We start from the raw sequence: 15,109 nt of genomic DNA on the forward strand, positions 1-15,109 counted from the left end.
AAAGAGCCACTGATAACTGATTTTACTGATTGAAAAAGGATAAATAGTAGCAAGTAGTTAATTCATTTTACTGGAATGAAATTACACTTGGTCCTCGCTCACTGTGGTATCTAACAAACCAAAAAGAATGACATTTAAAGGCTTGTTTCTTAAATTAATACAAGACTTTACAAGTTTACACTAATTTGATCATCTGTGAATAGGCAAAATCTAGCTTGTTTCAGTTTTAGAAACAGATACCCTGGTATGGTATGTGCACAATAAAAATTTGATTGTTGATATCTCAGTGTTGAACATCACAGAGTTAATTTTAACTCCTAAAGTTTGTCACTCCATTCTCAGTGAAATAGTCTCCAGTGTTGGAGTCATTTGACAGTGCTGATCCATTGGTGTATTTGGATATTTAAGTTTTCCCATCATGCCCTTGGGCAGAGTGTTTTGACTTGTTTTAGATGTGTTTCTGTGTCTTTATGCACGCTTACATGTGTTTAAACGTTGCCTGTGGTGCAGTGATCACTGCTGGTATTTATTTGCTCATGTTTCTGGTGGATTTTTGTTGCTTTTCATGTTTGCTAACCTTGCAAAGCAGTTGGATATGCCCGTTTCCTTGTTTTTCACTGGCAAATCCATCTTGCAAAGCTCCCATCTGAACCGTTTGGGCCCGGTTAAAAAAAATCTATACTCGAGTAAATCAGGTGTACCGTGGTGATCAGTATTTCAGTATTTCACATATCATCAGGTTCATTCAACTACAGAATAGAGGTGTGCTGTTTTGCCAGCACAGGAATAAAAATGAACTCGTTTGGGGGGAAAGTGACTGAGAAGGTCAGATTTTAAGTTGTTAATACATCAGTCACTTTCTGATACTGCTGCTTAGTATCTGGTTTCCAGAGCAGATACAAAGCAGCAATCTTCTCAATGTAGTCAAGCTCAGCCATGTTTGTTGACATCTGACTGAAATGCTGGATTTGGGAGAAGGAAGCTCCTCCCCTCTTATCTTTTAAGCACTTGTGTACATGTGATTTAAGGTGTGAGTAGAGCAAGTTATTCACAGAAACTCCCTGGAGAATAGACAATCGTTCGCGTCTGGTGTGACCACAACATAGGAGATGGGCAGTCTTTCATCAAGGCCGTGGCCTGGCTGAGATTTTGTCAAGGCTTCATTTTCGCCTGAGGATGCTCCTCTGTGCCATGTTCAACATGAGGTGGCAATCTCAGCAAAGTATGAAAATTCTACTGTAATGTGCCAAGAATGATGTAGACATTTTGAATTCACACTCAAAAAAACAGGAGACACTTTAGGGGCACGCCCCTTGCATGCAGGCGACCTGGGTTTATTTATTATCTATTTATTAGTTTATTTGACAGGGGCCATGCAAAAAAAAAGTCAAGCCAGAGTTAGCTATAAATCTAGTTTTCATCTGTTTCATCTGTTTGAATCCGGCCTGTGGCCCTTTACTGCATGTCTCTCCCCACTCGCGTCCCTGTTTCAGAGTCTATTCACTGTCATCCTCTATCTGATAAAGGCCCAAAAATAAATCTTAAAAAAAAAAAAGTCAACTTTAATGTGTAATAAATTTACTCTGAGTGTTAGAAATTAATACCATAAGAGAGTTACAATATTAACATATTAAAAGTGTTCAGTTAAGTCGGAAACTGTGAGAATAATATAAACTTGTGGAAGGTGTTAATTTTAACACTAGCAGATTTGGATTAACACTGAAGATTTTCCATATCAGCCATCTGACCTGACCAGACTGTCGCAGTGAGTTATGCAAGGGTGGCCTGAGGGATGTGGGCCCATATACAAGAATTAAAAACAATTATGTATCCTGTGATTTCACTGAACACATGGATTACACAACTAACTAAAGTATCATACACTTGTTCTATTCTGTATGCTTAAAACTTTTTAAAGTAATAAAATAGAGTGATACTGTAAATCTTAGTTTTAAAACAAGTGATTATGGCACAGGTCTCAACCCTCAGAGAGCACATAGCCAATCAGAGTGGAGATCTTTGGGATGGCCTACGGGCTGGCTAATCTGAATTTAAGGGCTATAGCCATCCTTACTCACCTCCTGATCAGGGCTCGAGTAAAAATAAAACCAAGCTTTTTGCAAAGCTACAAACAGCACTGCAACAGCATGCTGACAGTCTGCAAGCTCTGTAGTGTACCACAGAAGATGTAACCCTATTTCTAAGGAGCTAACATTTTCAAACTCAAATTAATTCTCCAAATTAAACCAAACGTTTTAACAGCAGGGTGGTTTAATGAGAAAATCCTGACAAAATAGCTGAATTAACACAAAAACACACACACTCTTCTGAAGTGCAAAAAAATTAAACTAGCTGTAAATCAGAGCAAAATGTTCAGTCCTTAAACACTATATATTTGAAAGAATCAGGATGAAAAAAGACAAAAACAGAGGTAGCCTTGTTGGTTCTGATTAAAACAGCATAAACTTTATGTATTACCTCAAACATTATGATACACTGTAATATTTAATGTCTGGCAGTTAACAATAGTTAACATTTTAAGCCTTGATATAACAATATTTTGCTGCTAATATCATACATCCCTAAAAATGATGGTATCAATGCTTAAGACTGATTTAGCTGCAAAAGAACATGTGTAACACTTATTATTAATGCACTTACTTGACAGTTTAATGACACCATCTTTAATTCATAAAATAGCCATTTTGAACCGAAAGGGAATAAAACATTTGATGTGTTTAAAAAAAATGACAAGTACGCCTGTATTTGCTGCAATGGCCTAACGGAACAGCAGCAGAATGTAGTCCAGGAAACAATCTTTACAGCAACAGAACGTTAGTCTTGTTTCATTGTAGTTTATTAGTTGTTTGGGACACTTTTCCAAGTTAAATTGAAACATATTTGCTTACCTTAACTGTCTGAACTTCACATTTTGCAGTTTTGATCAGACAAATACAACAGCTTAATATACACTACATGGACAAAAGTACATGGCCACACCTGTTAATTATTGAATCCGGGGGTGTTGTGTTTCAATGAGGCCTGTTGCCACAGGTGTATAAAATAAGCACCTAACCATGCAGTCTCCATTTAAAAACATTTGTGATATAAATTGGCCGTTCTGAAGAGCTCAGTGACTTCCAGAGTGGTGCTGTTATGGAGGCCACCTTTGCAATAAGACGGTTCATGAAATTTCCTCCCTGCTTGATACTCCACAGTCAATTGTAAGCGATGTTATTAGAAAGTGGAAGCGTTTAGGAACAACAGTGACTCAAAGCGGAAGACCACGTACAATTGCAGAGTGGGGTAAACAGCTACTAAGGTACACGGTGAATGTAAATGTTGCCAACACTGCTGATTCCATAGCTGAACAGTTCTGAACTTCCACCTGCATTAGTGTAAACGCAGCTAGAGCTTCACAGAATGGGTTTCCATGGCTGAGCAGATGCACACAAGCCTCACACCACTAAGTCGAATGCCAAGCATCAGATTGAGTGGTGTAAAGCACACAGACACTGGACTGTGGAGCAGTGGGAACATGCAATGTGGAGTGAGGAATCATTGTGCCAACTGTGAAGTTTGCTGGACGAAGGATAATGGTTTGGGGGTTTCTATAGATTTATCTATAGGCAGAGTAATCATAACTGTAGCCAATATGCAGCAACAAAACTTGAAATTGCACGGCATTGGCAGAGATTTATGTTCTACAAGTGTAATGACTATTTGAAATTATATTTCAAAACCAGAGTGCATACCAGTGCTGCACAATCTAACTGCAATTGTGTTGTCAGGCTGTGCAATTTCAGTATATAACTTCACAAAAGTCTGCAATTATTTTTCTATTTAGTAGCATTTGGAAGGTCTACAAAAATGCCAGCAGAAAGGCATTTAAGTTTACAATGCTGACACTGCATTTGCACTTCACAGAATTGTCTATATTTAAAAAAAAAAAAGAACAAATGAAAAATGTATTTTTAGGAAATGTTAATTGAAAACAGGACTGTAAAAACTCCAGTTTCTTTATTTTTTATGGAACTTAATATTCATATGTTTTGAGCTGAGAAATTTACAATTAAATTTTATTATTTTCTACATTTTTTAATAACAAAGCAAGTGGACTCAGCATTTGTGTATTTTATTGCAATCACAAACAGCATTATTGTCCAGCATGACTGCAGTCTCACATATTACCAAATCTTGCAGCACTAGTGCATACAAATTTTGTATTCAAGAGAGATGCTAGATGTTGTACTCCTGAGGGCAGACAAATGATGAGAGAACCCATGAGTCCATCTCTGTGGGAGTAAAATGAGCAGCAGAGGGAGAGAGGAGTAGTGGTAATGTCATCCTCCTGGTCTGCTCAGCGGGGGGATGGACCAAGGACAAGCATCCATCAATCCTCCTATGTGGTGAGCGCGTTCTCCTTAGAATAGTATTCACCTTTCCTCTGCCAAAAAACATCTCCGGCCCCTCCTCCTCCTCCTCCTGCCTCTCTCTCCTCCCCGTCACCGCCAGCCTGCTGCAGCTACCTGTCAGAGCTGAGCCCTGCCCCGTTTCTCAAAGACACCTGTTCTGCTCCCTCATGTGGAGCTCCATCCCACACGTGCACACACGTAGCCAGATCAGCATGCACGACAGCATGTCGCGCCCCACCCCTCTTTATGGAGATGTAACCCAGGAGTAGAACATCAAATCCCATCCATCTGGGCTGTTCAGCACATCAACACACCCCCACACTGCCATCAATCAAATCGCTGGTGCACACAGGGCACAGTTTTTTCTTTTTTCTTTTTTTTTTTTTTTTACCCTGACATGACAAATGCTTGTTCCTGTTGTGATGGCTGAGCGACGAGAAGGCCACAGCTATTCAATTAGGTAGATCTGATTATGGGTGAGAGCTCTGGTACTTATGGATTAAGGGTGGGAGAAAAAATTGATACGGTAATACATCCCCATCCTGACTAGTGGGATACAGTTTAAGAAGTGCTGATGCCAAATATATGTGTTTTACTTTAAAATAGTAATAAAGCTTCAAAACAGATTTCCCTGGCAATTTGACATGCCGCATTGCTACACTACGACTCGTCATGGTGATGCTGATGATATGAATGAGGTTAATTTGAACAGAAGTTTAACGGCCAAACAGGAACATAACTGCAGGATAAAAGACGTGTGTCCCAATTTAGGGGCTGCATCCTTTGGAGTACATATTAGAAAGCTGATTACATCACAGAAGTGCTTCAAAGGTGGTCCCATTTCATAGGCTTCTGTTTAAGTGGCTGACAAATGCATCCACTTTTTCCCTGCTAATGCATCATTTCTGGCCAGACATGTCTAGAGATTCTTTGTGCGCCAATTTATATGAGCTGGATGACTCTGAAATGGCCCAATAATACACTTTAAAATATAAAAAAAGGATTGCTTTTACTTAAATGAATAGCTACCATTGCTGATGTTAAGGAGAAAAAACAGAACAGGTCTTAAAACTTTAGGTTAACTTTAAAGTATTAAGTGACATCAGCAGCACTGATTGGTGCCTGACCGGTTAGGCAGGCTGCAAAGTCTGGGTCTTGCTACTTCATGATTCCTCACAGTCGTGCTTATGTCATGAATGAGGATAACATGAAAGTCAATAGGCCTAATAAAAAAAAGCAGGATAAATGAGAAAAAGACAGTGTGGTAATGCTGGACACTGGCAAGACGAAGCAAAAAGATGACTTTGACCTACAGCAGTGGGCAAATACATTTAGCAGAGCCCACATGTAGGCAGGTCTTCTTGAAAACTTTCATTTTTCCCGTTAGTTCGGCCCCAACCTTGCCACCAACGTTAGAGGACGAGACCCAGTTAGGGCTGGAAGGACAACTTTGGACAACATCCATCCTCCAAAGCATCAATCTGAAAAGTTTGTGTCTGATCTGAGAATGGACCAGACCAACCAGTCAGTGTCAAGGAGAATGAGGGGGTAGCTACGAGTAGAGTTCGGTTGAGCTGAAAGCTAGAAGAAATGGTGGCTGCCAACGTAGCGATTAGCTGGGATGCAGCTATGGTATGGCGACTATTTTATCAGCCTGGGACACATTTCTTTATTAAGAGTAGAGCAAAGAAGTCCAGAAAAATTCCACAGAAAGCTTTTCATGACAGAAAAGATGTTTCTGTTGTAGTCCTGACCTGCCTCAGCTAAAGTTTGTGGACAGGGGGTTTAGCTGTGGTGCAAGCCAGTCGCAGTCTAGCACCAGTGAAGCTATAACCTCGGATGTAATATGTTTTCATTAGATCTGCAGAGAGGAGCAAAGAACCACAGCAAAAGATTTTATCCATAGAAAAGATGTTTTTGCACTTCTACCTACCAGTCTCGGCTTGAGTTTAAGTCACCAACAAGCTCCAAAGTTGGTAAACATTGGTAGCTCCTTACTGCTGAGTTTATGCTAGCATGCCCACTACCTTGTTTTGTTTTGTCACGCTGACTGGCCCATAATGAATGTGACGGACAGAACTTTTGTTCAAGCACCATCTTGGAATTTTTTTCAAAAGTACCCTTTCCAAAAACTGGGAGGTTTCACGTTCATCTGGGAGGTTGTTCACAGATTTTTGTCAGTCCCTGAGAATAGACCCTCTCTGATTGTGATATATTGATAGTATCAATGTATGATCAGTACCATTGGTGCTAGTCTTGGTGCCACTTTCATCAATTTGTGCACTTTTTGCCCGTTTTTGCCAGATTTTCACCACATTTTCTCCTGCTCATTTTGCCACTTTGAACATATTTACAGAAAGCCACTGATGACCAATTGCGGCCCATTTTAAAAACCTATTAACCATTTTTGACCCATTTTGCAACCATCTGGCTATTTTTTTTCTTTGGTAGTTTACCTTTTTTGCCACTGCCCTTTTGAGCCTTTTTAACCCATATCCACCCATTTTGCCATTATCTACCTATTGCCTATTCCACCTATTGTTGCCTCTGTTAGCCCATTTTTGCCTTTATGAACCTATTTTCACCAGTTTTTTCCACTCTTCATCCATGTTTTCCACCTACTGACAATTGTTTTTGCTTTCATATACCTATGCCAACCTTTCATACGATTTCTTATTACCCATTTCCACCACTTTTCTGCCCATTCTTGCCACTTTTGGCCCATTTTAGCCTGTCTACCTATTTTCATCCATTTTTGCAAATTTTAGTCACATCACTATTTTTATGCCCATTCTTGCCCTTGTTGGCCCATTTTCATACTTTTGACCCATTTTTACTTGTTTTTTGCCTCCATTTACCAATCATTGCCACTTTCAACCCATTTTTTCCAAATTTTCATCCTATTCCATATGTGATTCAAGACAGAGCAGAAGGAAGCTGAAATCTTAAAGTCTTGCCCCTACCTACAATATTACTTCACTTTATGAATTCATCACCTGATGTATGAACATCTATGTAGCAAATAGGCTTTACCTATTTCTGGATGTACAACAACAAATTTGAGGCACATCAAAAAAACAAAAAAAATTTAAAGAGGGCTCTATACTATGACAAAGTGGTTATTATTCAGGTTTTAAAAAATGGTTATCACATCTTAACTTTACAACGGACCATGACTGTGCTGACCTCCATGGTCCCCCCCTATTTGGATGGGGCCCTGAAAGCCCTCCCCTTTATCCCTGCTTATGGACAGCCTTTTATATTGGCATGTAATGTTAGTCCTGTTATTGTCTCAGCAATTCTCCAAACAAGTTTCAAACTACTATATGGTGTTAATGGACTTCGTAGAAATGAAGGCTTTTCCTGAAACCTATACCGTACCATAAATTAACCCTGGGCCATGTATCAGGTAAGGTAACAATGCAGTATTATGAAACCCATTGTGTGTTATAAAGTGATTATTTCATTCTATCATGTACTGTATTGTAATCCTGGGATTCCCACTCCTGGTATGGACTCTCACAGATTTCTCTCTCTCATGCGTGTCACCTTGAAATCCCACCATAAACACCACAGCCACTACTGCTCCTACTCACAGTCAAACAGGCTGAACCTCACGAGAAACAGCTTCTGTCAAATTCCCTCACATGACAATCACTGCGTGGGTCAGGCGAACTTGATTAAATTAAAACAACAACAAAAAAAAAAGCCATTAGTCAAGCAGGGGTGGGTGTGTGTGAGAGTGTGTGGGAGGGGGATGATGTGGGTTACTTTGGCTCCCAATGGGTGCTTTTGGAGATAACAGATTTGCCCTCGCATGTATGATATCATTCCAGAATAATCTTTTAAGCCTCTTGTTGTTTTTAATGTAATTAATAAAATTCCCAATACATGTGTTGGCGCTTTGACAGTGTCATTGTGGTGAATTATTTTGCTCTGGGGACTAAGTGGAAGCAGATGGATGGGTTTCAGGTCAGGGTCTGGGTGCTGGGTTCAGGGTTAGAAGCTCTATGTAGGGCTGCATGATACCAGCATGGTATCCATATCAGCACATATTAAAAATGCTCACTATCAGCAGACAGTAACATTTCTGCTGATATTTCCAAACAATATTTCACTGTTAATATCTGCTTTTAACATTTTAAATATCTGTCATATGTACGACCAAGTTTGAGCAGTTTTAGGCAGGACCAACAGACCTACATCAGCTGAAGAAATTGTTCATTCTCATTCCTTAATATGTAGAATTTCTGCACTGATTTATCAACATTAATTTAAAAATTGACAATTCCTATGTTAAATATACTGTATATATTCTAATGGAGGTCTTACAGTATCTTGAATATTTCCTCAGGTTTTCAAGGACAGAGTAATTCTTTATTTTTTATTGTAACAGGACATGTCTTGTTATGGAGCTTGCCATAAGTTGTAAGTTCAATCCCCCAAACTTAGCCCTGTAATGTGGAAACCCCCTCATACTCTGCATCTCTAGCGAGTAAATAAACGTTGCATGCCGTCTGATATATGCTTGGAAATTACACAGCACAGGCTGGAACAAGTGAGTCCTGTCAATAGGCCTTATAATGCTAAAGACTTATCATGTCATGGTCATGGAAATTATATGGTTAAAGGCAGAGGTGGAGCCACAAGTGGGTGATATCCTGGGCTTAGCCCAAATTAAGGAGGGTACAGGGGTGTGCTTCCCCAGTAACATTTTTCTCATTAGGCACTTGTATGTATTATTTTCAAGCAATCTTTAATACAAGCTTAGATTTAAAACACCAGCAAATCTCTAAATTAGCAAAAAATTGCAACGTGACTTGTCAGATTGATTGCAAATATTGTCCATTGTAGAAATGGCTGCCAAAACTGAAAGTCTGAGGCACTCTGGTGTAGTAAAACTCCTTTATTAAACCAATTATTTAATCTAAGAAAAAAATCAAAAGGTGGAACACACACATCAATGGATAGGATGCTGGATCCAAAACGAAGTAGTAGGCAAAGAGAAAAGGTCTGCACACCAAGGAGCCCCCATACAGGGGCGTAGCACGGGGGGGGGGAAAGGATACTGATTACCCGGGCCAACAGTAGAGAGGGGCCCTTGAGGAGCCTGCAATGAAATGTGTGTTTTTATCTATTTTTTCTTAGTAATGAGTGTCATTAAATCAAAAGCGACAAAATGAATCAGTCAACAGACTGAAATTTGTATCAAATAGAGTAAAATAAATACTGGAGGGCCTATGCTCCTCCCTTAAAAATGTCTAAACAGTGTAGTCCAGCGCTGCTTAATAATGCAAGTGAATTCAGTTGAACCATAGTAAAAATGTTGCTCATAAATGGGGAAATTAGTCTTCAAAAACACATTTAAATGCATAGATATTTGTAAAAAATGATGCAACATTTGCTGCTTGGCTAGCCAGTTAAGGGCGGGCCTGTGTAGTATTCTTTCTGGGGGCCCACAATCCCTCGCTACACCGCTGCACCCATATCAGACATCTATTAACAATCAAGTGACATCACTTTGATTGTTAATAAACACCTGATATGGGAGCTCCTTGGTGTACAGACCTTTTCTCTTTACCAATTATTTAATCTTAATGAAGGAGTTTTACTACATCAGAGTCTCTCAGACTTTCAGTTTTGACTGCCATTTCTACTATGGACGGTATATGCACATAATCTGACAAGTCACTTTTTATGTTTTTGCTAAGGAGTATGTGATCCTGGTTACATTTACCCAACATTTCAACCCCTTATAGCACACCTTCCTTTTTTTTTTTTTTTTACATAAAATCTATGAAATATTTGAGCAAAAGTTCTGCAATTGCATCTTTAAAAAGCATCACTTACAGCCAACATAATTTATTTGTGAAAAGTTAAGTGTGCCCATCATTCTAAAACTGTAACACACTGTACTGTAAATCACCTCTTCTATTTACACAGCATGGACATGGTAGGTATGTAGTGTCAAAGCTCACAATTGGCACCACATTTCTTTTAAAGAGCATAAAAAGCAAAATGTGAGGTTCTAGATTTAGATATATTTTCAAACATATAGAAAATGCTTTATCTAATATGTTATAATTATTTTTACTGTAGTATAGGCTATTAGAAGCATTTTTCTTAAAGTTTACTTTATTCAGTTTGCATACATGAGGGAACTTCCATGTCCATTTGTAAACCTTAAGTGATTTATTTTGCATTATTGATCATAACACTCATCAGAAAATACTTGCCTAAAATATTTGGGGCTTTCAAGAAAACATTTGAGGCATAGGCCCTTTTAGCCACCCCCTCACTATGCCTTTGGTTAAAGGCAGGTGCTCGCTGTTTGTCTCCGAGTCAGCTCTTATTTTAGGAAAACATAATGGATGGATTGGATGAACGTTCTGTCTGTCACATCTTTATGGTCCAATCAAAGCAACAAAACACGTGACATAGCCACGACCAAGCTGCACCCATACCGAAGGAATGAGCTCCATACAGAACTGCATAATGCGAACCGTGGCAACTGTAGACATGTCAGTGCACGACTTTTGTTGTTGTCATTATTATTATACTTTTTTAAAGATTTAGCCTATTTTTTGGGCCTTTTCGTGCCTTTATTAGATAGAGGAGGACAGTGGATAGACTCGGAAACAGGGAAGAGAGTGGGGAGAGACGTGGTAAAGGGCCCGCCCACGTACATGGTGCACGCCTTAAACCCTTCCATCACACCCCTATGGTGATTTCTAAAACAAATTAGACTACCAGAGGGATGCAGTGAGGAACTCGTCATGAATTAAACTAATTAAGTTCAAGTGAAAGTTTTCTGTCTCTCCCTTTTTTGTCTTTTGAATGAGCAATCAATAGGTTGGTGTGTGTGGGTGTAATTTTGGTGGACCAAGTTTTTCTCTGGTTGACCACAGGCCTAGTATTTACCAAACAGCAAATTGAGTTTTTGCTTTTCATAAATTTTAAAAACTTAAAAAGGCACTTCCACATTTGCGCTAGAAGTGATCCCAGGGTATGCATGCGCTCTGGCATCTCTTCCAGTATATATTTATTAATGACAACAAAATATTAGTTTTCTGTGAAATAAAGACGCTTTATAAAGTGTCGTTTTTACTAAACAGTCCTCAATTCAAAACAAGAAGTAAACAGTGGACATGGGTACGGCTGGGCAGCACTGGTCTGTACTCATCATTATGGGTTATTGTTTTGGTTGAGAGCCCCCTGGTGGTGGAATTTTTCATACTGTGCATTTAAAGTGTATTTCAAGGACTGGAGTTTTTTTTTTTTTTTTAATAATTAGGTTTTGCATATTTTAAGGATTTAACTTTAAGATCCAAAATGCATATTTAAATGCATACCAATGTATGCTGAATTAAAATAAAATATCAGATATCAGTAAAGATCTTATAGTGCATCCCTAGCTCTATAAGAATGCAGGGTGGGGGGACACAAACCCCTCCTCTTTGAGCCAAAAATGCACCCAAAATGTTCCCAAAATCCATGCTGACACTGTCTTATTGTTCCCTTCACATGAGCTCAGCTGCCCTGAGGGTGTGTTTGGTCTAGTTAACCCCTGATCCCGCCGCTGTGTCAGATATCATTCTTCACCAGCAAAATGTCAAGGTTGGTCGTTAGATTACATAACAGCGTGTGAGGCTGTGTGGGATGCTCTGCGTGTCAGTGTTTGCACGGGCCTGAGGTAAGAGTTTGGACGTGCGTGTGCGTGCGTGCGCAAGGGATGTTGTCTTGGGAGTGTGTGTGCGCGCGTGCCAACATGCGGGCATCACACGCATCACGCATGATCAGCCATCTGAGTCGTTTGCTCAGCGCACACCTCGGGCATCAGCTATTTGCAACATCCACTCTCCTCCACCTGTTTAAACGGTGGCCAGTGCGTAAAAACATCAACATCCCTGCCGTGGCCGCGCAACGTGGAAGCGTGATGATGATGCTGGGGTGTGATTAAGGTGATCCGGTGTGTGCTGTGGTGTGTGAAGCCCCGGGCCAGCACTGATCATGCCAGCATTAAAGCACGATCCAGTGTTGTGACCGCCTGCCTGCTCTGGAGCCAGAATTAAAAAGGTGCACATGTTTTTTTCCCAAAAAAAAAAGGGGCCAGAGCGGAATAGCTGGGGTTGGCTAGTGTATATGTGCATGTGGATGGAGCATGAGGTGTGCGTGCGTGCGCCGTGATGATGAGCCTGCCTCTCAAATTAAAAACGTGCCGCTGCCACGGCGCGCACACTGCGGCATACGCGGACAAACAGACGCATGTGTACTCCAATATTTGGGTAGAAAACAAACACTGGCGCCTTATTCCAACATGTGCATTCGACTTTGAGTGTTATATGGGCCACTCATTTGGATGCAAAGTGCACACCTCGTCTAAATGAGGCATGCATTTTTGGACAGGACGATGAATGTGCTCCTGTTTGAGAATATAAACCTTTTTCCTTCAATGCCCTTGACAGTAAAGCGATCAATACAAGCTCTATGCCTATAAATACCCTGAATTATACTCCCGTGGTGCATGATTTGACTGCAGATTTCTGCTCCGTCCTTAGCTCCCCGTGCCCCGGTGCATCCCTCTCCCTCCCCTCTGCACTCACCTGTCTTGGTCAACAGCGCAGACATGCTCCACGCCACGAAGAGGACACTGCAGATGAAGCACACCTGCACGAAAAGCATCTCCCTCCTCTTACGAACTTTAAAGATCTTGGCGATTATTGTCTTTTTGGACGTGCTCACGGTGTCGGTGTCGTCCCGCTCCATGATGTTCGCAGCTCAGCCCGGCGGCCACTTTTATTTTTGCGTCCTTGAGAGAAAATAAGAAAGAAAGACTAAACTGTCGCTCCGCTTTTGCCTCTTCTTCACACGGAGCACAGCCGGGATGTGGTCCTCATTTCGGCGCTGATGAAGAGTAGTGAAGCGGACAGTTTCTTCCCCTCTTTCTTGTCTCCGCCGCTAAGAAGGAAAACTGGTGCTGGGCAATGACACGGCGGTCAAATTCCGCACAAATGTCTCCGAATCAATTCAATTCTCCTGAATTCGGATTCTGCAAGAGGGTGAGTAGCGGACAGGCTCCCATTGCAACATGCATCCCGTCCCGTGAGAAAAAAAAATCAGCTGCAATATCCTCAATCCGTGTAGTTTCTCTGTTTGGCAGCAAATGCGTCAGTGTCCGGTCATAAACATGGGACGGCTCAGCTGCGCCGTATCGTGGAATCCACGCACCTGCGCCTGATAAGTGAAACCAATCTGTGTTCATCAAGGTTAATTGTTGGATTCGGGCAGCAGTCGTGCCGCTCGCCTGGCCCGGGCACCTCCCCCTTCACGTGAATGCCTCTCGTCGGTTGCAGGAAAAAAAAAAAAAAAGAAAAAAAAAGCAGAGCTGGTTGGTGAGAGAGGACCATCAGTTCCCTCTCTGCTCCCAGCTGCTCTCCTTACTATGCGTCCAAAGAGAGCGGGCCCTTTTAACTTTACCGAGGAGCAGCCAATAAAATAAACATGCTTTTTCTTCTTTTATCCCTCCGCTGCCTGCAGGGAAACCCCCAAAACAGCGGGACGTCTTTCAAGGCATGAGATCAAACATATAAAGTTGTCATTTATGTACAGAGGTTCACCCTCTCAAAGCACCATATTCCCACCACCACAACTGTGTGACTGAACCCCTCTTTAAGGCTCCTTTAAAGCTCCTGTGAAAAACTTTTGGGCTGGTTGATTTTAGCGCCCCCTGTGGAAAAGAGGCAGCAAGACAGTTTGGCTATCGACCACAGATTTCTGACACCCACCTCTCACAGAGAGTTCCTGTGAGAGTTTGTCTATGTCAGAAAGGAGGTGCTATAATTTGCCGGCACAATGTTCCAGTTTTTGATTTAAAATACATAAATAAATTCACAAAAGTCTGACAGTTAAATTCATGAAACAGCCACACTGCTAACAGTAGAGACTAAGCAACATTTCATAAATACAAAAAAGGTCAGAGGTGTAACCCAGGAAAATTATGTATAGACCCATTTTAGAAGTAGTTACTTAGAGGCTTGCTTCAGCTAATATAGCTGCCCTAGCTACGTAGTTAACGTTACTATGTAAGCTAATGTTAACTGTTAGCTTTAGCAAATATAACTAGAACTACAATAACTTATTTGTTTTGTAGGAAACATAGCTACATGAGCTTTGGAAAGCATAGCTTAAGCTAATATAGCTACATTAGTTTCACAGGAAATGTAGTTACATAGCTACTAAGCTTTCGCAAACATAGCATAAGCTCTTTCAGAATGGAAATGCTGTAATTTGCACAATGTTCCAGTTTTAGATTTTCTTTAAAATTCAACTTAATTCACAAAAAAGTGCGGTAGTTACATACATGGAATAACTACATTGCAAACATTACAGACTGAGCAACTTTATTTATAAAATAGACCAAAAAAAAGGTTAGCGGTCTAATTAGGAGGTAAATTACATCTAAAACTGTTTTAGAAGTAGTTACAGGAACAGAGCTTTCTTCGGCTAACAAAGCTGCCCTAGCTTCTAAGTTCATGCTACTACATTAGCCAATTTGGCTACGTTAGCTTTAGCAAACAAAGCATACCCTAATGTAGCTATATTAGTGTCATAGGCAACATAGCTGCATAGCTACATGAACATTAGCAAATGTAACATAAGCTTATGTAGCTAATATAGTAAAGTTAGCTTTTGCT

The 15,109-nt window shown here is 40.5% G+C and overlaps 1 protein-coding gene across 2 annotated transcripts in view; it reads right to left on the reverse strand.

Annotated features, from left to right (window-relative positions):
* Window positions 1-13,655, reverse strand: part of slc24a4b (solute carrier family 24 member 4b) — an 80,025-nt gene extending 66,370 nt beyond the window's left edge. The window contains exon 1 of one of the 2 annotated variants that reach the window (XM_041805626.1): window positions 13,019-13,655. In XM_041805626.1, the coding sequence (XP_041661560.1) occupies window positions 13,019-13,181 (163 nt within the window). In that variant the 5' untranslated portion in view covers window positions 13,182-13,655. The remainder of the gene's footprint in view (window positions 1-13,018) is intronic. The other variant, XM_041805625.1, reaches the window with a different exon arrangement.
* Between the last annotated feature and the right edge of the window lie 1,454 nt (window positions 13,656-15,109).

The sequence above is a fragment of the Cheilinus undulatus genome, linkage group 14 (assembly GCF_018320785.1).
Source record: "Cheilinus undulatus linkage group 14, ASM1832078v1, whole genome shotgun sequence".
NCBI lineage: Eukaryota > Metazoa > Chordata > Actinopteri > Labriformes > Labridae > Cheilinus > Cheilinus undulatus.